General features: G+C 39.4%; 1 protein-coding gene across 1 annotated transcript in view; it reads left to right on the top strand.

Annotated features, from left to right (window-relative positions):
* Window positions 1-27,330, top strand: part of lnpep (leucyl/cystinyl aminopeptidase) — a 75,039-nt gene that overhangs the window by 39,150 nt on the left and 8,559 nt on the right. The window contains 13 exon segments of the mRNA XM_077521268.1: window positions 19,043-19,245; window positions 19,328-19,439; window positions 19,802-20,032; window positions 22,101-22,291; window positions 22,477-22,615; window positions 24,064-24,198; window positions 24,328-24,452; window positions 24,454-24,673; window positions 24,757-24,870; window positions 26,213-26,344; window positions 26,436-26,570; window positions 26,658-26,818; window positions 26,897-26,985. Of these exon segments, the coding sequence (XP_077377394.1) occupies window positions 19,043-19,245; window positions 19,328-19,439; window positions 19,802-20,032; window positions 22,101-22,291; window positions 22,477-22,615; window positions 24,064-24,198; window positions 24,328-24,452; window positions 24,454-24,673; window positions 24,757-24,870; window positions 26,213-26,344; window positions 26,436-26,570; window positions 26,658-26,818; window positions 26,897-26,985 (1,987 nt within the window).

Raw genomic sequence — 27,330 nt, 5'->3', positions numbered from 1 at the left:
CCTGTTGGGTTTAGCACATGGCACCAAGAGACTTTTTTGTACATCGTGGGCTGTTACATTTGTCTCCAAATTTTCGTAGCTCTAGCTGCTTCGTACAACTGGGAATGCTTCATTAAGAAGTAATTTTTTCCTTTGCAAACTGTGCATGCCACGGCAACAGCGTGCGACAAAATAAAAAGCTTTCAATAACTTTTCATCTTCAACATCTTAAGATGAATCACACCAAGTTTGGAGATGATCGGATAAACTCTGTAGGAGGAGTTCGTTAAAATAAGACCCCTATGAAATGGCCCAAAAAATGGCAACACGTTCCAAAGTAAATCAAAATGGCGGACTTCCTGTTCGGTTTAGCATATGGTTCAAAAAGAGTTTTTTGTACCTTGAGGGCTGTTACATATGTCTTCAAATATTGGTAACTCTAGGTGAAATGTACAGCCGGGAATGCTTCATTAAGTTAGAATTTTGAAACACAAAATTTGATGCCTCGCCTCTGGCGGACTTCCTGTTAGGTTTAGCATATGGCACCAACAGGCTTTTTTGTAGATCATAGTCTGTTACATATGTGTACCAATTTTCGTAGCTCTAGATTAAACGTACCACCGGCAATGCTTCGTTAAGTAAGAATTTTGAAACTGTAAATTTGATGCCCCGCCACCGTCATATAGTATGTCAAAAACTTTAGATTTTTTACCATGATGTTGTCCCAGGTGTTGAGATGGTACAGCCCAAGTTTGAAGTCAATCGGGTTAACCGTGTAGGAGAAGCGGGCAAAAGTATGACCCCTGTAAATGTGCAAAAATGGGCCAAAATTGGACATTCAAATACTCATACCTCACTTCCTGTCTATTTTAGGGTACACATATCAAAGAGGTTTTTGTTCATCTGGATGTGCTACAGGTGCCACACAATTTTCGTAGCCATAGGACAATCGTAGCGGGACAGGGATCCGTTAAACCTATGTAGGTGGCGCTACAGAGCCATTTTTCTGTTATCATGTATGGCGACTTTAAAATATCAAATTTTTCGCCAGACCCGATCTGCGTGTAAAGTTTGGTGAGTTTTCGTTCATGTTTAGTGCCTCAAAAATGTGGTTGTTTGCGGAAAAGAATAATAACAAAGAAGAAGAAGAAGAACTAGAGCTGCGAGCAGCTATAAAGGGCCCTCGCAACCCGGGCCACGTTGGGGTACTTGCACGTCGGGGTACTGGCACGTTGGGGTACTGTCAAATAGGACAAGGACCATCTAAAATGTTTTTGACAAGCCTTGTGTGTGCAAAGTTTAATCAAAACGCAAAATATGGTGTGCAATTCCCAAAATAAATTCAAAATGGCGGACTTCCTTTTAGGTTTAGCATACGGCTACAGAATACTTTTTTGTAGGTCTTAAGCTAATAGGTATGCCTCCCAGTTTTCACAAATCTAGGTCAAGTCATCTTTAGTTGTGTATCGCTTGAATCATACAATTGGAAATGCTCCATAAAAATGCATAGAGGGCGCTATTGAGCACAACGTTGGGTTACTTGAACGTCAGGGTACTGGCACGTTGGGGTACTGTTACATGGAACAAGGACCATTTAAAATGTTAGTTTTTTCCATGCCTTGTCTGTGCAAAGTTTAATGAAAAAGGCCAAAAATGATGTATAATTCCCAAAATAAAATCAAAATAGCGGACTTCCTCTTTGGTTTGGCAAATGGCTGCTACATACTTTTTTGTAGGTCTAGCATAATCATACAATCGGAAATGCTTCATAAAAATGTCTAGAGGGCGCTATTTATTGCAAATTGCACAATAAATCTCTGAAAATTCATGTTCATGACAAGTCTGATGTGTTTGCAAAGTTTCATGAGTTTTCCGTGTATAAAAAAAAAAAAAGCAGCACTTGACAAACAATGCATTGCTATGGCAACAGCGTGTTACAAAATAAAAAACTTTCGATTACTTTGCATCTTAAACATCTTAAGATGAAACACACCAAGTTTGAAGACAGTCGGATAAATTTTGTAGGAGGGGTTCGTTAAAATATGACCCCTGAAAAAGGCCACAAAAAATGGCAACAAATCCCATCATAAATCAAAATGGCAGACTTCCTGTTTGGTTTAGCACATGGTTCCAAGAGACTTTTTTTGTACATCATGGGCTCTTATGTATGCCTGCAAATTATCATAGCGCTAGGTGAAACGTACAACCGGGAATGCTTCGTTAAAGAGGAGTTTTTTAGCTCAAAATGTGATGCCCGGCCCCTGGGGGACTTCCTGTTGGGTTAAGCACATGGCACCAAGAGACTTTTTTTGTACATCCTGGACTGTTACATATGTCTACAATTTTTCGTCGCTCTAGCTGCTTCGTACAACTGGGAATGCTTCATTAATAAGATTTTTTTTCCTTTGCAAAAAGTGCATGCCACGACAACAGCGTGTGACGAAATAAAAAACTTTCACTAACTTTTCATTTTCAACATCTTAAGATGAATCACACCAAGTTTGAAGATGATCGGATAAACTCTGTAGGAGGAGTTTGTTAAAATATGACCCCTATGAAATGGCCAAAAAAAATGGCAACACATTCCAAAGTAAATCAAAATGGCGGACGTCCTGTTAGGTTTAGCATATGGTTCAAAAAGAGTTTTTTGTACCTCGAGGGCTGTTATATACCTCTACAAATTTTGGTAACTCTATGTGAAACGTACAGCCGGGTATGCTTTGTTAAAGAGGAGTTTTTTAGCTCAAAATGTGATGCCCGGCCCCTGGGGGATTTCCTGTTGGGTTTAGCACAGGGCACCAAGAGACTTTTTTGTACATCTTGGGCTGTTACATATGTCTACAAATTTTCGTAGCTCTAGCTGCTTCGTACAAATGGGAATGCTTCTTTAAGGATATTTTTTTTCCTTTAAAAACAGTGCATGCCATGACAACAGTGTGCGACGAAATACAAAGCTTTCAATAACTTTTCATCTTCAACATCTTAAGATGAATCACACCAAGTTTGAAGATGATCGGATAAACACTGTAGGAGGAGTTCGTTAAAATAAGACCCCAATGAAATGGCCAAAAAAATGGCAACACGTTCCAAAATAAATCAAAATGGTGGACTTCCTGTTAGGTTTAGCATATGGTTCAAAAAGAGTTTTTTGTAGGTCATAGCCTGTTACATATGTGTACCAATTTTCGTAGCTCTAGATTAAACGTACAACCGGCAATGCTTCGTGAAGTAAGAATTTTTAAACTCTAAATTTGATGCGCCGCCGCCGTCATATAGTATATCAAAAACTTTTCATTTTTCACAATGATGTTGTCCCAGGTGTTGAGATGGTACATCCCAAGTTTGAAGTCAATCGGGTTAACCGTGTAGGAGAAGTGGGCAAAAGTATGACCCCTGTAAATGTGCAAAAATTGGCAAAAATTGGACATTTAAATACTCATACCTCACTTTCTGTCTATTTTAGGGTACACACTTCAAAGAGGTTTTTGTTCATTGGGATGTGCTACAGGTGCCACACAATTTTCATAGCCGTCGGACAATCGTAGCGGGACAGGGATCCGTTTAACCTATGTAGGGGGCGCTAAGGAGCCATTTTTCTGTTATCATGTATGGCGACTTTAAAATATCAAATTTTTCGCCAGGCCTGATGTGCGTGTAAAGTTTGGTGAGTTTTCGTTCACGTTTAGTGTCTCAAAAATGCGATTGTTTGCGGAGAAGAAAAAGAAGAATAATAAGAAGAATTCCTACAAAAACAATAGGGCCTCGCAGCGGCACCGCCGCCGCCGCTGCTCGGGCCCTAATAATAATAAGAATTCCTTCAGGAACAATAGGGACCTCGCAGCGGTCGCTGCTCGGGCCCTAATAATAATAATAAGAATAATAATAAGAAGAATTCCTACAAAAACAATAGGGCCTCGCAGCGGCACCGCCGCCGCCGCTGCTCGGGCCCTAATAATAATAATAACTAGAGCTGCGAGCAGCTATAAAGGGCCCTCGCAACCCGGGCCACGTTGGGGTACTTGCACGTCGGGGTACTGGCACGTTGGGGTACTGTCAAATAGGACAAGGACCATCTAAAATGTTTTTGACAAGCCTTGTGTGTGCAAAGTTTAATCAAAACGCAAAATATGGTGCGCAATTCCCAAAATAAATTCAAAATGGCGGACTTCCTTTTAGGTTTAGCATACGGCTACAGAATACTTTTTGTAGGTCTTAAGCTAATAGGTATGCCTCCCAGTTTTCACAAATCTAGGTCAAGTCATCTTTAGTTGTGTATCGCTTGAATCATACAATTGGAAATGCTCCATAAAAATGCATAGAGGGCGCTATTGAGCACAACGTTGGGTTACTTGCACGTCGGGGTACTGGCACGTTGGGGTACTGTTACATGGAACAAGGACCATTTAAAATGTTAGTTTTTTCCATGCCTTGTCTGTGCAAAGTTTCATGAAAAAGGCCAAAAATGATGTATAATTCCCAAAATAAAATCAAAATAGCGGTCTTCCTCTTTGGTTTGGCAAATGGCTACATAATACTTTTTTGTAGGTCTAGCATAATCATACAATCAGAAATGCTTCGTAAAAATGTCTAGAGGGCGCTATTTATTGCAAATTGCACAATAAATCTCTGAAAATTCATGTTCATGACACGTCTGATGTGTTTGCAAAGTTTCATGAGTTTTCATGTGTATAAAAAAAAAAAAGCAGCACTTGACAAACAATGCATTGCTATGGCAACAGCGTGTTACAAAATAAAAAACTTTCGATTACTTTGCATCTTAAACATCTTAAGATGAAACACACCAAGTTTGAAGACAGTCGGATAAATTTTGTAGGAGGGGTTCGTTAAAATATGACCCCTGAAAAAGGCCACAAAAAATGGCAACAAATCCCATCATAAATCAAAATGGCAGACTTCCTGTTTGGTTTAGCACATGGTTCCAAGAGACTTTTTTTTGTACATCATGGGCTCTTATGTATGCCTGCAAATTATCATAGCGCTAGGTGAAACGTACAACCGGGAATGCTTCGTTAAAGAGGAGTTTTTTAGCTCAAAATGTGATGCCCGGCCCCTGGGGGACTTCCTGTTGGGTTTAGCACATGGCACCAAGAGACTTTTTTGTACATCCTGGGCTGTTACATATGTCTACAATTTTTCGTCGCTCTAGCTGCTTCGTACAACTGGGAATGCTTCATTAAGAAGGATTTTTTTCCTTTGCAAAAAGTGCATGCCACGACAACAGCGTGTGATGAAATAAAAAACTTTCAATAACTTTTCATTTTCAACATCTTAAGATGAATCACACCAAGTTTGAAGATGATCGGATAAACTCTGTAGGAGGAGTTTGTTAAAATATGACCCCTATGAAATGGCCAAAAAAAAATGGCAACACATTCCAAAGTAAATCAAAATGGCGGACGCCCTGTTAGGTTTAGCATATGGTTCAAAAAGAGTTTTTTGTACCTCGAGGGCTGTTATATACCTCTACAAATGTTGGTAACTCTAGGTGAAACGTACAGCCGGGTATGCTTTGTTAAAGAGGAGTTTTTTAGCTCAAAATGTGATGCCCGGCCCCTGGGGGACTTCCTGTTGGGTTTAGCACAGGGCACCAAGAGACTTTTTTGTACATCTTGGGCTGTTACATATGTCTACAAATTTTCGTAGCTCTAGCTGCTTCGTACAAATGGGAATGCTTCTTTAAGGATATTTTTTTTCCTTTAAAAACAGTGCATGCCATGACAACAGCGTGCGACGAAATACAAAGCTTTCAATAACTTTTCATCTTCAACATCTTAAGATGAATCACACCAAGTTTGAAGATGATCGGATAAACACTGTAGGAGGAGTTCGTTAAAATAAGACCCCAATGAAATGGCCAAAAAAATGGCAACACGTTCCAAAATAAATCAAAATGGTGGACTTCCTGTTAGGTTTAGCATATGGTTCAAAAAGAGTTTTTTGTAGGTCATAGCCTGTTACATATGTGTACCAATTTTCGTAGCTCTAGATTAAACGTACAACCGGCAATGCTTCGTGAAGTAAGAATTTTTCAACTCTAAATTTGATGCGCCGCCGCCGTCATATAGTATATCAAAAACTTTTCATTTTTCACAATGATGTTGTCCCAGGTGTTGAGATGGTACATCCCAAGTTTGAAGTCAATCGGGTTAACCGTGTAGGAGAAGCGGGCAAAAGTATGACCCCTGTAAATGTGCAAAAATTGGCAAAAATTGGACATTTAAATACTCATACCTCACTTTCTGTCTATTTTAGGGTACACACTTCAAAGAGGTTTTTGTTCATTGGGATGTGCTACAGGTGCCACACAATTTTCATAGCCATCGGACAATCGTAGCGGGACAGGGATCCGTTTAACCTATGTAGGGGGCGCTAAGGAGCCATTTTTCTGTTATCATGTATGGCGACTTTAAAATATCAAATTTTTCGCCAGGCCTGATGTGCGTGTAAAGTTTGGTGAGTTTTCGGTCACGTTTAGTGTCTCAAAAATGCGATTGTTTGCGGAGAAGAATAATAAGAATAAGAATAATAATAATAAGAAGAATTCCTACAAAAACAATAGGGCCTCGCAGCGGCACCGCCGCCGCCGCTGCTCGGGCCCTAATAAGAATTCCTACAAAAACAATAGGGCCTCGCAGCGACACCGCCGCCGCCGCTGCTCGGGCCCTAACTAGAGCTGCGAGCAGCTATAAAGGGCCCTCGCAACCCGGGCCACGTTGGGGTATTTGCACGTCGGGGTACTGGCATGTTGGGGTACTGTCAAATAGGAAACCATCTAAATTGTAAACGTTTTTGCCATGCTTTGTGTTTTTAAAGTTTCATGGAAAGGCCAAAAACGATGCACAATTAACAAAATAAAATCAAAATGGATTGGCACATGGCTATATAGAATACTTTTTGAATATATTCGGCATGCCTGCCAATATTCACACATCTAGCTGAATCATATAATCGGAAAGACTTCATAAAAATGTCTAGAGGGCGCTATTGAGCCATTTATTACAAATTGCACAACAAATCTCTAAATAAAATATTCATGTTCCAGACAGGTCTGGTGTGTGTGCAAAGTTTTGTGAGTTTTCACCCATATTTATACTCTCAAAAAAGCATTTTTCTTCACAAACAATGCATGGCTACAGCAAAGGAGTGTGACAAAATAAAAAAATTCAATAACTTTTCATCTTAAATATCTTAAGATGAAACACGCCAAAGAATGAAGACGATCTGATAAGTTCTGTTGAAAATATGACCCCTATAAAAGGCCCCAAAAAATGGCTACAAATACCAAAGTAAATCAAAATGGCAGACTTCCTTTTTGATTCAGCATATGGCTTTAGAAACCTTTTTGTAAGTCTTAGGCTGATAGGTATCCCAATTTTTACAAATCTAGCTGAATCATAAAACACAAAACATTTGCAAAAGCTTCATAAAAATGTCTAGAGGGCGCTATTGAACCATTTATTGCAAATTGAATAAGAAATCTCTAAAATATTCATGCTGATGACAAGCCTGATGTGTGTGTAAAGTTTCATGTGTTTTTGCACATGTTTAGACCAAAACAAAAAAGCAGCATTTTACTTGGCAAACAATGCATCGCCATGACAACGGCGTGCGACAAAATAAATAACTTTCGATAACTTTGCATCTTAAACATCTTAAGATGAAGCACACCAAGTTTAAAGACAGTCGGATAAATTTTGTAGGAGGAGTTCGTTAAAATATGACCCCTAAAAAAGGCCACAAAAAATGGCTACAAATCCCAACGTAAATCAAAATGGTGGACTTCCTGATTGGTTTAGCATATGGCTCCAAGAGACTTTTTTTGTACATCCTGAGCTCTTATGTTTGCCTGCAAATTATCATAGCTTTAGGTGAAACGTACAACCGGGAATGCTTTGTCTGTTTAATCAAAACGCAAAATATGGTGTGCAATTCGATGCATTGCTATGTCAACAGCGTGTGACAAAATAAAAAACTTTCGATTACTTTGCATCTTAAACATCTTAAGATGAAACATACCAAGTTTGAAGACAGTCGGATAAATTTTGTAGGAGGGGTTCGTTAAAATATGACCCCTGAAAAAGGCTACAAAAAATGGCAACAAATCCCATCATAAATCAAAATGGCGGACTTCCTGTTTGGTTTAGCACATGGTTCCAAGAGACTTTTTTTGTACATCGTGGGCTCTTATGTATGCCTGCAAATTATCATAGCGCTAGGTGAAACGTACAACCGAGAATGCTTCGTTAAAGAGGAGTTTTTTTAGCTCAAAATGTGATGCCCGGCCCCTGGGGGACTTCCTGTTGCGTTTAGCACATGGCACCAAGAGACATTTTTGTACATCCTGGGCTGTTACATATGTCTACAAATTTTCGTAGCTCTAGCTGCTTCGTACAACTGGCAATGCTTCTTTAAGGATATTTTTTTCCTTTGCAAACAGTGCATGCCATGACAACAGCGTGCGACGAAATGCAAAGCTTTCAATAACTTTTCATCTTCAACATCTTAAGATGAATCACACCAAGTTTGAAGATGATCGGATAAACACTGTAGGAGGAGTTCGTTAAAATAAGGCCCCAAAGAAATGGCCAAAAAAATGGCAACACGTTCCAAAATGAATCAAAATGGTGGACTTCCTGTTAGGTTTAGCATATGGTTCAAAAAGAGTTTTTTGTAGGTCATAGTCTGTTACATATGTGTACCAATTTTCGTAGCTCTAGATTAAACGTACAACCGGCAATGCTTCGTGAAGTAAGAATTTTGAAACTCTAAATTTGATGCGCCGCCGCCGTCATATAGTATGTCCCAGGTGTTGAGATGGTACATCCCAAGTTTGAAGTCAATTGGGTTAACCGTGTAGGAGAAGCGGGCAAAAGTATGACCCCTGTAAATGTGCAAAAATTGGACATTTAAATACTCATACCTCACTTTCTGTCTATTTTAGGGTACACACTTCAAAGAGGTTTTTGTTCATTGGGATGTGCTACAGGTGCCACACAATTTTCATAGCCGTCGGACAATCGTAGCGGGACAGGGATCCGTTTAACCTATGTAGGGGGCGCTAAGGAGCCATTTTTCTGTTATCATGTATGGCAACTTTAAAATATAAAATTTTTCGCCAGGCCTGATGTGCGTGTAAAGTTTGGTGAGTTTTCGGTCACGTTTAGTGTCTCAAAAATGCGATTGTTTGCGGAGAAGAATAATAAGAATAATAATAAGAAGAATTCCTACAAAAACAATAGGGCCTCGCAGCGGCACCGCCGCCGCCGCTGCTCGGGCCCTAATAATAAGAATTCCTACAAAAACAATAGTGCCTCGCAGCGGCACCGCCGCCGCCGCTGCTCGGGCCCTAATAATAAGAATTCCTACAAAAACAATAGTGCCTCGCAGCGGCACCGCCGCCGCCGCTGCTCGGGCCCTAATAAGAATTCCTTCAGGAACAATAGGGACCTCGCAGCGGTCGCTGCTCGGGCCCTAATAAGAATTCCTTCAGGAACAATAGGGACCTCGCAGCGGTCGCTGCTCGGGCCCTAATAAGAATTCCTTGAAAAACAATAGGGCCTCGCAGCGGCACCGCCGCCGCCGCTGCTCGGGCCCTAACTAGAGCTGCGAGCAGCTATAAAGGGCCCTCGCAACCCGGGCCACGTTGGGGTACTTGCACGTTGGGGTACTTGCACATTGGGGTACTGGCACATTGGAAGCAGAATTTCTTTGAAAATGGCATGATAAACATGTGGATTTATTTATTTTTTGCCAGGTGTGATGAGTGTGTCAAGCTCAATGGGTTGTGGTGATTGTTAAGATCTGCAAAAATCAGCGTCTTTTTTTATTTTTAGGCAATGAGTTGCCCTGATTGGTATTTTTCGTAAAAGTATATATACACACATCATTGCTCGTACTCATTGCACAATGTTGCTTTTATTGTCCATAGAGGCGATCAAAGAAAATGAAACTAAATTAAAAAAGTACATATGTTTGGATCGGTCTGATGCCAGTGAACACATTGAGTGGTGGAAAGTAAAAGAATATTCATAAATGACTTAGTTATCACACTTACAATGAGTTTACAATTTTTGCAAAAATACCGTAAGTGAGGCATTTTTTTTTTTTAATGCCTTAAGGACTTGGTGGCGCTGTATTTATAACTGAACTTTGTCATAGAGATACCTTCAGGCCTTGACTATAAATATACATTTCAAGTATGGGATTTTTTGGAGCATGTACCTGGGAGTTATTAAGCATAGCCTTCATTCACGATATTGCTTTTAATGTCCATAGAGGCTATCAAAAATACATACAACTAAATAACAAAAATATGTATGTTTGGTTAGGTCTGATTCCAGTGAACATTTTGAGTGGTGGAAAGTAAAAGAATATTCATAAATGACTTCGTGATCACACTGAGAATGAGTTTACAATTTTTGTAAAAATACCGTAAGTGGGGTATTTTTTTTCATGCCTCAAGGGCTAGGTGGCGCTGCATATATAACTGAATGTTGTCATAGAGATAGCTTCGGGCCTTGACTATAAACATACATGTCAAGTTTGGGATTTTTTGGAGCATGTACCGGAGAGTTATTAAGCATATAATTTTTCATTGCGAAACACAAATTTTGATGCCCCGCCCTCATCATATAGTATTTCGAAAAGTCAAGATTTTTCTCCCTGTCGTTGGCTCAGGTCTTGACATAGCCCAGGTCAAGTCTGAAGTCAGTCGGATGAAACGTGTAGGAGAAGTGGGTAAAAGTATGCCCCCTGTAAATGTGCTAAAATCGTAAAAAATGGGACATTCAAAAATTCGTAGCTCACTTCCTGTTCATTTTAGCATATGGGTCCAAGAGACTTTTTTGTAGGTCTTGGGCTCCCTCATACACCTAAAAATTTTCGTAGATCTTGCTTAAACGTACGGCTGCTTCATTAAAATTTTCTAGGGGGCGCTATTGAGTCATTTCTGTAAAAATAGCACAATCCAGGATAAAATATCGCTCATTTTGCCAGGCCAGATGTGTGTGCCAAGTTTCATGCGTTTCTGTGCCAGTTTAGGCCCTCAAAATTGGTGTTGTTTTCTTGGCGAACAGCGCTTAGCCACGCCCACAGCGATTCGCGAAAACTCACAAACTTCGTGTTGTGACATCATGAAGACCGAAACCCTCATCTGAGCAAATATGAGGTAGGTGCAGTTAATGTGGTTGGAGAAAAACATTTAAGAAAAATCGTAAGAAAAAAAATTGCCAGACGGTGGCGCTAACAGTAAGATGAAATATAAGTTCGTAGATGTCTTAAGGGCTGGACTCTCATCAAATGTGTGAAATTTTGAGAAGATAGGATTACCTGGATCAAGTAAAAGCAGCTTTTATTGCCACGAAAAATTACCAGACTTTGCGGCACCGTAGAGGCCACGCCCTTTGGCGAAAAGTTACAATATTCGGTGTGGGGCATGATCAACATCTTAAGGCTTGTCTGACCAATTTTCAACTGGATCCCTTCAAAGAGCTTGGCACAGTAGCTAAAAACGTAAAGTATGACATTTATTGTCACCACTAGGTGGCGCTATATATATAACAGAATTGTATCATATAGATGTCTTCAGGCCGTGACTATTAAGTTGCATGAGAAGTTTGAGATTTTTTGGAGCTTGTTCATGGGAGTTATTCAGCATTTTGTCTTTCTGGACAAATTAAATTTTAAAGGCAATATTTGATGCCCCGCCCCCGTCATATAGTATTTCGAAAAGTCAAGATATTTTGCCCAGTTGTTGTCTTGGGTCTTGAGATGACACATGGCAAGTTTGAAGTCAACTGGCTGAAAAATATTTGCAAAGGGGGAAAAAGTATGACCACAGTGAATGGGCCAAAATGGGCCAAAATTGGACATTCAAAAATTCATAGCTCACTTCCTGTACATTTTAGGAAATGGCTTCCACTGACTTTTTTGTGCGTCTCGGGGTGCTACACGTGCCTGGCAATTTTCGTAGCTCTAGGTCAAACGGGCCGGGATTGGTTTTTATTTTTCTACGCTAGGGGGCGCTATAGAGTCGCATTGTTATGGCAACTACATAATATCAAATTTTTCGCCGGGCCCGAATAGACTGCAAAGTTTGGTGAGTTTTCGTAAATGTTTAGGCCCTCAAAAATGCGATCGTTTACGGAGAAGAAGAAGAAGAAGAAGAAGAATTCTTACAAAAACAAGAGGGACCTCGCAGCGGTCGCTGCTCGGGCCCTAATAATAATAAGAAGAATTCCTACAAAAACAATAGGGCCTCGCTGCGGCACCGCCGCTGCTCGGGCCCTAATAATAATAAGAATTCCTACAAAAACAATAGGGCCTCGCGGCGGCACCGGGCCCTAACTAGAGCTGCGAGCAGCTATAAAGGGCCCTCGCAGCCCGGGCCACGTTGGGGTCCTTGCATGTTGGGGTACTTGCACGTTAGGGTACTGGCACGTTGGGGTACTGGCATATTGGAAGCAAAATTTCTTTGAAAATGGCATAATAAACGTTTACATGTAGAATATTTTTTTTGCCAGTGTGTGTGTCAAGCTCAACGGGTTTTGGTGATTGTTAAGACCTGCAAAAATCAGCGTCCTTATTTATTTTTAGGCAATGAGTTGCCCTGATTGGTATTTTTTGTAAAAGTGTATATACACATCATCACTCGTTGTACTCATTGCACAATGTTACTTTTATTGTCCAAAGGGGCAATCAAAAATGAATAAAACAAAATGGAAACGTACATAAGTTTGGATCGGTGTGAAGCCAGTGAACAATTTGAGTGGTGGAAACTAAAAGAATATTCATAAATGACTTAGTTATCACACTTAGAATGAGTGTACATTTTTTGTACAAAATACCGTATGTGGGGTATTTTATTTTTTTTTATATAAGCCTCAAGGGCTAGGTGGCGCTGTATTTATAACTGAATGTTGTCATAGAGATACCTTCAGGCCTTGATTATAAGCATACATGTCAAGTGTGGGATTTTTTTTGGAGCATGTACCGTGGAGTTATTAAGCATATCCTTCATTCACGATATTGCTTTTAATGTCCATAGAGGCTATCAAAAATAAATAAAAATATATATATGTTTGGATAAGTCTGATGCCAGTGAACATTTTGAGTGGTGGAAACTAAAAGAATATTCATAAATGACTTAGTTATCACACTTAGAATGAGTTTACATTTTTTGTACAAAATACCGTATGTGCGGTAATTTTTTTTTATGCCTCAAGGGCTAGGTGGCGCTGCATATATAACTGAATGTTGTCATAGAGATAACTTCAGGCCTTGACGATAAACATACATGTCAAGTTTGGGATTTTTTGGAGCATGTACCGGGGAGTTATCAAGCATATCCTTTTTCATTGTGAAACGTGTTTACAATTTTTGTAAACATACCGTAAGTGGGGTATTTTTTTTCATGCCTCAAGGGCTAGCTGGCGCTGCATATATAACTGAATGTTGTCATAGAGATAGCTTCAAGCCTTGACTATAAACATACATGTCAAGTTTGGGATTTTTTGGAGCATGTACCGGGGAGTTATTAACTCATTCACTGCCTTTGACAAGTATACTTGTCAATTGTATTTTTTAGAGCGGTGCTAAATGGGGGCGAATCTGAGCATGCTCCACTGTAAATATCAAACTTGGAAACAACTTTACTGATGCCCAACCACCGGTAGATGACATCATTGCCCCATTTTATAGGAAATAAACACAGTTTCAGAGTCCATGGGAGAAATGGCTGTATTTTGGCAAACCTACATTTTTCTGCTGTCAATTATAAAAGAACGGGACGGGACAAAAAGTAGGGAGTCTATTCTGTTATTTGGTAGATTCGGTTTATATATAATTATTGAATGTAATATCACGTGAGTATTGGAAATGTAAAAATTTTCTATAATGACTGGCAGTGAATGAGTTTTAAGCATATCCTTTTTCAGTGCGAAACACAAATTTTGATGCCCGGCCCTCATCATATAGTAGTTCTAAAAGTCAAGATTTTTCCCCCTGTCGTTGGCACAGGTCTTGACATGGTCCAGGTCAAGTCTTAACTCAGTCGGATGAAACGTGTAGGAGAAGTGGGCAAAAGTATGCCCCCTGTAAATGTGCAAAAATCGTCAAAAATGGGACATTCAAAAATTCGTAGCTCACTTCATGTTCATTTTAACATATGGTTCCAAGAGACTTTTTTGTAGGTCTTGGGCTCCCTCATAAACCTAAAAATATTTGTCGTTCTTGCTTAAACGTACAACCGGGGCTGCTTCGTTAAAAATTTCTAGGGGGCGCTATTGAGTCTTTTTTTCAAAAATAGCACAATCAACAATAAAATATTGCTCATTGTACCAGGCCAGATGTGTGTGCCAAGTTTCATGAGTTTCTGTTTATGTTTAGACCCTCAAAACTGGCGTTGTTTTCTAGGCAAACAGCGCTTAGCCACGCCCACAGCAATTCGCGAAAACTCACAAACTTCGTGTTGTGACACAGTGAAGGCCGAAACCCTCATCTGAGCAAATCTGAGGTAGGTCCAGTTCACGTGTTTGGAGAAAAACGTAGAAGAAAATTCGTAAGAAAAAAAATTGCCACTAGGTGGCGCTATCAGTAAGATGAAATATAAGTTCGTAGATGTCTTTAGGGCTGGACTCTCATCAAATGTGTGAAATTTTGAGAAGATAGGATCATCTCGGTCAAGTTAATGCAGCTTTTATTGTCACGAAAAATCTTCAAAATTTGCGTCCCCGTAGCGGCCACGCCCTATGGCCAAAAGTTACAATATTCGGTGTGGGGCATGATCAACATCTTAAGGCTTTTCTGACCAATTTTCAACTGGATCCCTTCAACGAGCTCAGCACAGTAGCTAAAAACGTAAAGTATGACATTTATTGTTACCACTAGGTGGCGCTATATTTATAACTGAATTTTATCATATAGATGTTTTCAGGCTGTGACTATTACGTTGCCTGAGAAGTTTGAGATTTTTTGGAGCTTGAACATGGGAGTTATTAAGCATTTGCTCTTTCTGGACAAATGAAATTTTAAAGGCAATATTTGATGCCCCGCCCCCGTCATATAGTATTTCGAAAAGGCAAGATGTTTTGCCCAGTTGTTCTCTCCGGTCTTGAGATGATAAATGCCAAGTTTGAAGTCAATTGGATGAAAAATGTTTGCAAAGGGGGAAAAAGCATGACCATAGTGAATGTGCCAAAATAGGCCAAAATTGGACATAAAAAAATTCATAGCTCACTTCCTGTACATCTTAGCTACATGGTCCCAATAGACTTTTTTTGTGCGTCTCAGGGTGCTACACGTGCCTGCCAATTTTTGTTGCTCTAGCTCAAACGTGCCGGGCTTGGTTTTTATTTTTCTACGCTAGGGGGCGCTATCGAGTCACATTGTTATGACGACTTAATAATATCAAATTTTTCGCCGGGCCTGAGGAGTGTGCAAAGTTCGGTGAGTTTTCGTGAATGTTTAGGTACCCAAAATCGCGATCGTTTGCGGAGAATAAAGAAGAAGAAGAAGAAGAATTTTTACAAAAACAATAGGGACCTCGCAGCGGTCGCTGCTCGGGCCCTAATAATAATAAGAATTCCTACAAAAACAAAAGGGCCTCGCAGCGGCACCGCCGCCTCCGCTGCTTGGGCCCTAATAATAAGAATTCCTTCAGGAACAATAGGGACCTCGCAGCGGTCGCTGCTCGGGCCCTAATAATAAGAATTCCTTCAGGAACAATAGGGACCTCGCAGCGGTCGCTGCTTGGGCCCTAATAAGAATTCCTTGAAAAACAATAGGGCCTCGCAGCGGCACCGCCGCCGCCGCTGCTCGGGCCCTAATAACTCGAGCTGCGAGCAGCTATAAAGGGCCCTCGCAACCCGGGCCACGTTGGGGTATTTGCACGTCGGGGTCCTGGCATGTTGGGGTACTGTCAAATAGGAAACCATCTAAATCGTAAACGTTTTTGCCATGCTTTGTGTTTGTAAAGTTTCATGGAAAGGCCAAAAATGATGCACAATTAACAAAATAAAATCAAAATGGATTGGCACATGGCTATATAGAATACTTTTTGAATATATTCGGCATGCCTGCCAATATTCACACATCTAGCTGAATCATATAATCAGAAAGACTTCATAAAAATGTCTAGAGGGCGCTATTGAGCCATTTATTACAAATTGCACAACAAATCTCTAAATAAAATATTCATGTTCCAGACAGGTCTGGTGTGTGTGCAAAGTTTTGTGAGTTTTCGCCCATATTTAGACTCTCAAAAAAGCATTTTTCTTCACAAACAATGCATGGCTACAGCAAAGGCGTGTGACAAAATAAAAAAATTCAATAACTTTTCATCTTAAATATCTTAAGATGAAACACACCAAAGAATGAAGACGATCTGATAAGTTCTGTTGAAAATATGACCCCTATAAAAGGCCCCCAAAAATGGCAGACTTCCTGTTTGATTCAGCATATGGCTTTAGAAACCTTTTTGTAAGTCTTAGGCTGATAGGTATCCCAATTTTTACAAATCTAGCTGAATCATAAAACACAAAACATTTGCAAAAGCTTCATAAAAATGTCTAGAGGGCGCTATTGAACCATTTATTGCAAATTGAATAAGAAATCTCTAAAATATTCATGCTTATGACAAGCCTGATGTGTGTGTAAAGTTTCATGAGTTTTTGCACATGTTTAGACCAAAAAAAAAGCAGCATTTTACTTGGCAAACAATGCATCGCCATGACAACGGCATGCGACAAAATAAATAACTTTCGATAACTTTGCATCTTAAACATCTTAAGATGAAGCACACCAAGTTTGAAGACAGTCGGATAAATTTTGTTGGAGGAGTTCGTTAAAATATGACCCCTAAAAAAGGCCACAAAAAAATGGCTACAAATCCTGCGGACTTCCTGTTTGGTTTAGCACCTGGTTCCAAAAGACTTTTTTTGTACATCGTGGGCTCTTAGGTATGCCTCTAAATTATCATAGCACTAGGTGAAACGTACAACCGGGAATGCTTCGTTAAAGAGGAGTTTTTTACCTCAAAATGTGATGCCCGGCCCCTACGGGACTTCCTGTTGGGTTTAGCACATGGCACCAAGAGACTTTTTTGTACATCGTGGGCTGTTACATTTGTCTCCAAATTTTCGTAGCTCTAGCTGCTTCGTACAACTGGGAATGCTTCATTAAGAAGGAATTTTTTCCTTTGCAAACTGTGAATGCCACGGCAACAGCGTGCGACGAAATAAAAAGCTTTCAATAACTTTTCATCTTCAACATCTTAAGATGAATCACACCAAGTTTGGAGATGATCGGATAAACTCTGTAGGAGGAGTTCGTTAAAATAAGACCCCTATGAAATGGCCCGAAAAATGGCAACACATTCCAAAGTAAATCAAATGGCGGACTTCCTGTTCGGTTTAGCATATGGTTCAAAAAGAGTTTTTTGTACCTTGAGGGCTGTTACATATGTCTTCAAATTTTGGTAACTCTAGGTGAAATGTACAGCCGTGAATGCTTCATTAAGTAAGAATTTTGAAACACAAAATTTGATGCTTCGCCTCTGCCGGACTTCCTCTTAGGTTTAGCATATGGCACCAACAGGCTTTTTTGTAGATCATAGTCTGTTACATATGTGTACCAATTTTCGTAGCTCTAGATTAAACGTACCACCAGCAATGCTTCGTCAAGTAAGAATTTTGAAACTGTAAATTTGATGCCCCGCCACCGTCATATAGTATGTCAAAAACTTTAGATTTTTTACCATGATGTTGTCCCAGGTGTTGAGATGGTACAGCCCAAGTTTGAAGTCAATCTTGGAGAAGCGGGCAAAAGTATGACCCCTTTAAATGTGCAAAAATGGGCCAAAATTGGACATTCAAATACTCATACCTCACTTCCTGTCTATTTTAGGGTACACATATCAAAGAGGTTTTTGTTCATCTGGATGTGCTACAGGTGCCACACAATTTTCGTAGCCATAGGACAATCGTAGCGGGACAGGGATCCGTTAAACCTATGTAGGTGGCGCTACAGAGCCATTTTTCTGTTATCATGTATGGCGACTTTAAAATATAAAATTTTTCGCCAGGCCCGATCTGCATGTAAAGTTTGGTGAGTTTTCGTTCATGTTTAGTGCCTCAAAAATGTGGTTGTTTGCGGAAAAGAATAATAACAAAGAAAAAGAAGAAGAAGAAGAAGAAGAATTCCTTCAGGAACAATTGGGACCTCGCAGTGGTCGCTGCTCGGGCCCTAATAAGAAGAATTCCAACAAAAACAATAGGGCCTCGCAGCGGCACCGCCGCCACCGCTGCTCGGGCCCTAATAAGAATTCCTTGAAAAACAATAGGGCCTCGCAGCGGCACTGCCGCCGCCGTGCTCGGGCCCTAATTACATGTTGTGAAGTTTAAACATCTACATAGCTCTGCCTTATGGAGTCTAGCATATATGGAAAATGCCGTTGACATGCTAACGTTAGCATCCATAGTTGTGGTTTTCACAAACCTTTTAAGCAATAGACATTTGAGCACAAACAGTGGAGCAACACGTTTAGAGCATACATATTCGTTTAGACCATAAAACAATATACACAGAAGAAAAATAAGTAAGTAGCATTTTAATGATTCACTTACAGCAAGGATGGGCAAACTCGGTCCTCGAGGGCCAACACAGGTGATATATGAGCAGCTCATCAGCTAGCTCTGCATAAGCCTGATAACAATCCTGTTGATTGGAATCAGCTTGTGTTGGAAGAAGGAAACCTCCTAAACCTGCAGGACTTCGGCCCTCGAGAACCAAGTTTGCACACCCCTGACTTACAGTAATAGCAGTAGTAGAAAGAAGAAGAAGATTCTCATTTGTTTTGTGTCTTGCTTGACTGTATTATATTGTACTACCTGCTGGTGGCCAAGGTCGGTACAGCACCTAAAATTGGATGGCAACATTAAAACATGATACTCCAACTGTTTATAAGTTTGTACCTTCTCTTTTTAATTATGGTGTTACTCAAAGTATTATAAAGTACATTATAACAGAGTGCTATTCTTCCTTTCAGTCATTTCCGGCCCTCGACCCAGACGATGCTGTGTATGAGCCTCGTAGCTCTCGCCTACTGGTGCGAGGCCTGGGAGAGAACGACGTAGATGATGATGAAGAGGACTGTGAGTCTTCAGCCCGACTTCTGGGCATGTCCTTCATGAACCGAAGCGCCACCAAGAGATCAAACGCCTCGCCTTATGTCAGACAGCCTCCACCCAGGTAGTTTTGGACTTTTTCACAATTACACTACTGCTTCCCGACTATTTAGATAGATAAAGTTGCAACTTCTGCTGTGTTGCAGATCATGTTGGCCTCCCTCAGCCCGCACCATGGTTGTTTGTGTGCTGTTTCTGGTCATAGTGGCTTCCATGATCATGGTATTGTACTTTTTGCCTGGGTGCAACTTTACAAAGGTAAGAGAAATACAGCGAGCTTGTGCATTTGAGCATTTTATACATTCCCCAATTTTCTTCTGTTACTCTGTCACCCTTGGTAGCATTGTGAGGGCTTATGGTAATGTTGGCATGTCTGCCTCACAGCTATGAGGGTCAAAGTTTGATTCTCTACTCTGGCCTTCATGTGGGGAATTTGCATGTTCACCCCATATTTGCGTGTTTTATTTTTATTTTTATTTATTTATTTTTTATTAGCCATAGGACTACCGGTGTGAGTGGTTGTATATTCCTGACTCTTACGAATGACAAGCGTAGTTAAAAATGGATGGATGGCCTCTTGGTGTCACCCATTTCTCCATGACAATCTTCCATTTTTGCAGAAGGGATGCCCTAAACAGACATCTAATGGCACTGATGGTGAACTCTTCCCCTGGGCTCAATATCAACTCCCTCGTAGCATACGTCCTCTCAGCTATGACCTCACCTTGAACCCTGACTTGAGCACCATGGATTTCAGCGGCCGCACTGTCATCACCATGATTGTCCTTCACAACACCAAGCGCATCGTATTGCACAGTGCTGATCTCAATATTACCAAAGCTACGTTTAAGGTGAGATTTAGGTTTTTAGTTTTAGACCAAATACGTGGCTTTGAAATCAGAGCAACATACAGTCTGTAATTTCTGTATTGCCTGCACTGTGGAACACCTAATCACTGGTGTTACCCAAGGCTGGGACCGGTACTAGATAAATATTTTGGGGGGAATGTTAGTTAGTATAAAAACTAATCCAGACAAATCTTGTGAATTGGGATTTCATGACTCAATTGGGCAACCCCTGATGGGAGAAGTGGAAAATTAACAACTCTGCGCTGTGGGGATTTCTGAATATGCACAGAACTTGTTCATTTTTACTATAAATAAATAGTGCCTATTTATTACTAAATTCTCATGAAATTATGTTATAAAGATACCAGTTTAATGAGAACAAGTAGTTTGTTACTTAAGAAGAAATATCTTCAAGCGTTTTATTGGGCGATGTACTAATTATTACTAGACTAAGTGCATTTTCTAAGAAATTGCTTGGGAATGCTGAAAGCTGAATGCTAAGCTGAATGCTCATGACGTAAATTGAAGGATAACTTGTGTGAAAATTACAAAGTAATTAACTAGTAATTAAGTCATTCACTCCCAGCCATTTTCACAGAAGCAATCCCGTTCGCTCCCGGCTGTTTTACCGGATTTTGACTAATTTTGCAAGGCCCACAGAATATTGTGTTCTATTGCTATAAAAGCATGGAACCTATCAAAAGAAAGATTAAAGCCTCTTCCTCAGGAAAAAAAACATGTTTCTATCTGTTTCCATTTTTCAGCAATTAGCATTAGAAGAGAGCTAAGTTTAATCAGTTGTCACAAATCTATTTAAAATTGTAAGTAATTGAGCTTTTTTTCTACATGGCCCTGGTTGATCTCCTTTGCTCTGCTGCCACCTGCTGGCCGTTTGTGTAATAACTATCATTTCTGCAACCGTTCTTTGCAGTTGAGAGGCTGCATCAAAGCCTTCTGTATGCTCTAGCATAAAAAAAATAAAATAAAAAATAAATAAAAAAAAAAACGTATAAACACGTCTTTGGGACACTTAGAACATTAAAAAAAAACTTATTTATATGTTATTGGGAGCAAATGAGTTACTACTACTACTACTACGTAAATACTCTCAACTCCTGTTTTCAATGAGCTGCCACACTGCCACTCTATCCACTGACCCACAGGAGACTTGGTGTCATCATCATGGGAGTGTTGTGAAATGTAATGTAATGTAATTGAGAGATGTCTTGCTGAGCCAGTGAATGTGTCATTGAACATTAAATTGGATGCATTAAATAAAATGCATGTTAAATGAATAAAGAAAGATAAATTGTTTGTAAATTACAAATGAGAAATGATGGCTGAATTATAAATGAAAAAAGAAAAGTTTAACTGCAGCCTGTTTGAGGGTGGGTTTTGAACTCGCGTCTCCTGTTTACTGTTCAATGAGCTGCCGCACTATACACTGTGCTCTCAGGACTGAGCTAATGGGAAGCCTTGTGGCTGATGGCTCAAAGGCATAATTAAAGTTTTTTTTTTTTTTTTTTTTTTTTACAAAGTTGAGGTTTCAAAGCAGATGGAGACACACTTTAATCATTTCAATGAAATTAGAATTTCATGATGTGAGATTTATTTGGGATACATGTATATTCCTTAGCATAATGGCCCTGGATATATTTGCAATGTACAGTTGGAGGTGGGATTCGAACCCGTGACCTTCTGGCAATGCACTCTCCCAACTGCGCCACTGAGCAATATCAGAGAGCCGGTAATGATGGTCAGTTGTATGTATGGAAGTGGGCGTGGAAAGTGGGACTTGGAAAAAGTTCCATGTCTGTCCCATTGAAAATGAATGAGGAAAAGTTGATCTTTAATGTTAAATTATGCAAGTACTCTAAGTAATGTGGAATCAGACAATATATACCCAGGAAGGCGTGAATTTTTTCAGCAAGTTAAAATTTGAACGGTGTAAATCGGAAATATTATGTGGGAGTAGTTTGACATTAAAAAAGTGAGGAGAATAAAATGTGCCTGAAATAATAATAACATATGTGGGAATGCCCACAGTTAACTTGGGCGTTCTCTCTTTCAGCTGGGTGATGGGGAGGCCAGTGATGTCACAATACTGGAGAACAGACAAATGGAACAGGTCGCTGTTGCCTTCCCTGAAGATCTGAAGGCAGGCCAGCACTGTGTGTTGACCCTGGATTACATGGCCAGTCTGTCAAACACCTTTGATGGTTTCTACAATAGTTCCTACACAGATCCCGATGGAAACAAAAGGTGCATCAAGCTACAGTAGCATTTTATCTACAGTATTAATTGATCGTTAAACATAGCTTTTAAATGTGGAATCCACTTCCAATATCCCACTGGAATTTGCTGTAGTATTCCAATCCAGCAGCATTTGAGTATGCACATCTCTTTTTTTTATTTTTTTATTTTATTATTTTTTTTCTTTTCCCCAGGGTCCTAGCTGCTACCCAGTTTGAGCCGTTATATGCACGAAAGGCCTTCCCTTGCTTTGATGAGCCGTCATTTAAAGCCACCTTTCTGGTGAAAATCAGCAGGAAACCAGAGGACATGTCACTCTCCAACATGCCAAAGGTACTTTTACATGGCTTTAGTTATTATACTTATTTGTGCTTGTAATTTATGCAAATTGTAGTTTCAAGTCTTGCAGCATGAATTTCGTTATGTAGTGGTGACATGTAGAGTGAAAATTCATACGGCTTATGCCTGGCTACTTTGTGATAAGTAGCTGAAAAGATGCAGAGCAAACTTCACTTCTCTCGATACATGGCTTTGTACACTTGCAATCAATCACTGGCTATAATATAACATCAACCTGAGCAATATATAACATATTAAACCAAGAAGGAGTATATTATAAAGACTATTTTGCTTCGGGCAGTGGGTCTGCATCCTGCGGCTCTGGAGTCACATGTGACTCTTTGTCTTTTTCCTGTGGGTCCCCTGTGGATTGCTTAATAATAATAATAATAATAATAATAATAATAATAATAATAATAATAATGGATGGATGGATAATAATAATAATTTTTTATTTTTATTTTTTTTACATATTTATTTAAAAAAAAAAATATATTCTTCAAATTAATTAAGGGTTAAATAAAAACAAATAATTAAATATTCAAAAATTAGAGTCAAAATTTTTATGTTGTTGGAAAAAGAGAGACGAAAGATAGACAAAAAAAAGTTTTTAAAAATACATAAAAATGTCCAGAAAGTGACCGTAAAATGTCCAAAAAGGAAGAGGAAAAGCACAAAACTACCATAAAATGTCTATGGGGAAAAAAGTAGAAAAAAATGTCCAAATAAATTTCAAAAAGGGCGGAGAGGCAGAAAATTACCATATTTCCATAAAATTGCTAAAAATGTCAAAAATTTAACAAAGACAGAAAAGCCTAAAAATGTTTGAAAAATAAAGTATGAAAAAATACAAAAAATAAAATAAAATACAAAAACGAAAGACAAAAGGTAGTAGAAAATGAATTTCAAAGTATTGGATGGTGGGCCCTCAGTACATTAGATTAACAATAACACACTGTTTCATTCATCACAATCTTCAAATGTTTTGTGGCTCCAGACAGATTTTTGCTGATTCATATGGCCTAACATGGCTCTTTGGACAGGAAAGGTTGCTGACCCCTGGCCTAGGGCTAAATAGCATATGATATCATACCCACAATAAAACATAACCATAATATTTATTATGTCTCAGTAGCAATCACAATGGAGCATTATTATCTGTGCAAAAGCAGAATTTACAATTTGGCTCTCATAATATTGTGTAGGAGTACCTAATGTTGCTAATGATTGTATTGTAAGTTATTAGCTCTTTTTTTTTTAATTGTCTTGGGAATCATACAAGTTATCTTTGTCTGCCTTGCAAACTTGGCATGCAGCAGATATTTTAGTTTAATCACTATTGGTCTGAGGAACAAAAAAAAACCCCATCTCTCTCTCTCTCTCTCTCTCTCTCTCTCTCTCTCTCTCTCTCTCTCTCTCTCTCATATATATGTGTGTTTCAGGCAAAGACCACACAACTTGCCAATGGCCTTGTCCAGGATGAGTTTGCAAAGACCAGTGTCAATATGAGCACTTACTTGGTGGCTTTCATCGTTGGTAACTTCACCCCAAACAGCAAAAACGTCTCTGACACTTTGGTAGGGTTTATGTACATATATATATATATATATATATATATATTTTTTTTTTTTTTTTACTTTTCCATTTGGATAATCTGATAATCATTCAGACTGACTCTGGTTTGTATCATGTGATTGCACTTTTAGGTGTCTGTGTACAGTGTACCAGAGAAGAAAGACCATACTGACTACGCTCTGGACACAGCATCCAAACTACTGGAGTTTTATAATGACTTCTTTGAAATTCACTATCCGCTTCAGAAACTTGGTAAACATTGTTATTCTTCTTCACCCATTCAGCATTAGAACCATCACTGTGATCTTATTTTCTTGTCTGTCAGACTTGGTTGCCATCCCAGACTTCATGGCAGGAGCCATGGAGAACTGGGGTCTGATCACCTTCAGAGAAACCACTCTACTGGTGGGGGCACACTCCTCTCTTATGGAAAAACAGGTTGTTGCTTCTGTCATTTCGCATGAGCTGGCTCATCAGGTACTTGTTATTTATTTTTATCAGCCTACATGTACTGAAATATGAGGATGCCAGCACAATAATGTTGCACTGATGTGTTGCAGTGGTTTGGAAACTTAGTCACAATGAGCTGGTGGAGTGACCTGTGGCTCAACGAAGGTTTTGCCACTTATATGCAGTACACGTCACTGCAGACTGCCCTGCCACAGCTTGACATGGTAAGGTGGCCGCCACCTAATTAAACGTTTGAGTTTGAAGACAGTTGCGTGCCACAATTGTTCGAAACTAACAGCATTTTTCCCATTCTTTCATTTTAAACTTAACATGTGAATGCTTATTAATGTTGTTCCGATACTTTATTTTTCTCCTCACTTTTTTGACGCGTTTTAACTCCCACATAATACATCCAATTTACACCTTTCCAATTTCAACATGTATCAGAAATTCATGCCTTTCGGATACTATTTTCCTCAATCCCCATACTCAAGAGTTTTTGTACAATTTAATATTTTGCAAAAAAAACAAAAACTTCCCATTTATTTTCAATGGGACACGTTCAACATTCAAGGATCAGTACATGAGAGGCAGTGTTCGAATCCGGCCTCGACTGACGTTCAAGTTCAATCAATTATATTTTAAGTACCCATTTAATTAGATTAACACATTACATTAATTAATTAGATTATTAATCTTCACATAATTTATATTTAACATTTAATAATTAATAGTCTTCAAATAATTTTGATCGTTCAGTGTGTTTTCAAAGCATTCAACGTCATTCCAAATGTTTTAATCAATTAGAATGATTAATGACAGTGTTTAGTAGTACCTATTAGTACTTACTCATAACTGTTAGTGCTTCCAAGTACCTACTAGTACCTGGTACTTACTAGTACCTAATACCAGTAACTATTACTACCTAGTATTGGTATCTACTATTACTATAGTACTAGTACATTTCCCTTACTTTACCTAAAGTACCTTTCATTATAAAGGTTTTACAGTTACCATTTGAAATTTAAAATGTTCTACTCATTCAATTCACGTTGGGAACAATTTTTGATCTGCCAAACATTTGTGGATACCAAAAATTCCCTTTTTTTTTCACTCAAAAAAACAAAAAACAAAAAAACACAATTCCTACATTAGGACATATTGTACATTTTCCCCCTTCTCTCTCAACATTTCTTGACCCATTCAAACCATTCCAACTTCATCATGTTCAGCTCATTCCCTTATTGTACAGTATATCCATTTTGCAATAATAAATCATTCCAAGTCATTATACAATTTTTCATTTAGCTTCTCAGCCTTCACACGCAATTTCTCCAGAAATTGCATTGATCAATTCCATTTTTCTTTTCTATATTGCTCTGTAGTTCTTTACCGTCTTCTTAGACAACCAGAACAGTCCAGTTGTGATGGATTCAATGTCTTGACAATGACATGACCTGGTTAATGATGCTGCATGGCCTCCATCTCATTTTCATGACAGTTGGTCTGTATATAACTGTATATAACAATTGTATTTTGCAATTACATTTTGTGTTGTGTTTGTAGGGCAACTTGTTCTTAGCGGTTCGATTCAGAGCACTGGACAAAGATGCACTTAACTCCTCCCACGCTGTGTCGTCTGAAGTCAATTCCCCAGAGCAGGTGCAAGAGATGTTCGACTCGGTGTCCTATGTGAAGGTGCATTTCTATATATTTTTTATTATGGTTCATGTCTCTTGGATGCATAATTCAGGTAGCCATGAAAATGTCTTGTTCTTTGGTCTTCCAGGGTGCTTCCATTCTTCTGATGTTGAATGCCTCTTTACCTGGTGACCAGCAGTTCAGAAAAGGTATCATTCAATATCTTAATCAGTTCTCTGGTTTAAACACGGACACTGATGACCTTTGGAACAGTCTTACTGAGGTAGGTGCATTGTTGTGAAAATATAATGAGATAAATCATACACTTAAAATGGTGTGGATCTTTTATTTATTTTTCTCTGGTCCTTAGGTGGAGGTCACAAGTCAGCATCCAAATGTGACACAGATGATGAGGTCATGGACATCCCAGAAAGGCTTCCCTTTGGTGACAGTATCCCGTAAAGGGGATGAAGTGACCCTAAAACAGGAGATTTTCCAGATCTTAACAGACACCGCCACACATTCCTCCTGGTAGGCTGCGTCTACATCCTCCTCCTCTTCTTCTTCGTGTAATGTGGTCATCGAAATTTTTTTCGCACTCTCTCCTAGCTTGTGGAATATTCCGGTGACGTATGTTAATGACAGCTGCAGTTTGGCCCCTGAGTGCAGACAGGTGTTCATGCTGAAGACCAAATCAGGTGAATGACAATTATCTAATAACTAAAGTGTACTCCTTCCACATTCAAAAGACATGCATGGCAGGTTAATTGGGCGCTCTGAATTGTCCCTAGGTGTGCTTGTGCGTGTGGATGGTTGTTCGTCTCTGTGTGCCCTGTGATTGGCTGGCAACCAGTTCAGGGTGTACCCCGGCTACTGCCCATTGCCAGCAACCCCTGCGGCCCTTGTGAGGATCAAGCGGTTAACTCTTTTACTGCCGAAACGTTATCAAAAAAAAAAAAAAAAAAACACCCCGAACATTTACACTTACCTTTCAAGGCAAAACAAAATGTGTGCTATGAGTACATAAACATGGTGGATACCAT

This window comes from Festucalex cinctus, chromosome 5 (assembly GCF_051991245.1).
Source record: "Festucalex cinctus isolate MCC-2025b chromosome 5, RoL_Fcin_1.0, whole genome shotgun sequence".
Lineage (NCBI taxonomy): Eukaryota > Metazoa > Chordata > Actinopteri > Syngnathiformes > Syngnathidae > Festucalex > Festucalex cinctus.
The sequence above is the reverse complement of the archived record's forward strand: the minus strand, read 5'-3'. Positions and strand labels throughout refer to the sequence as shown.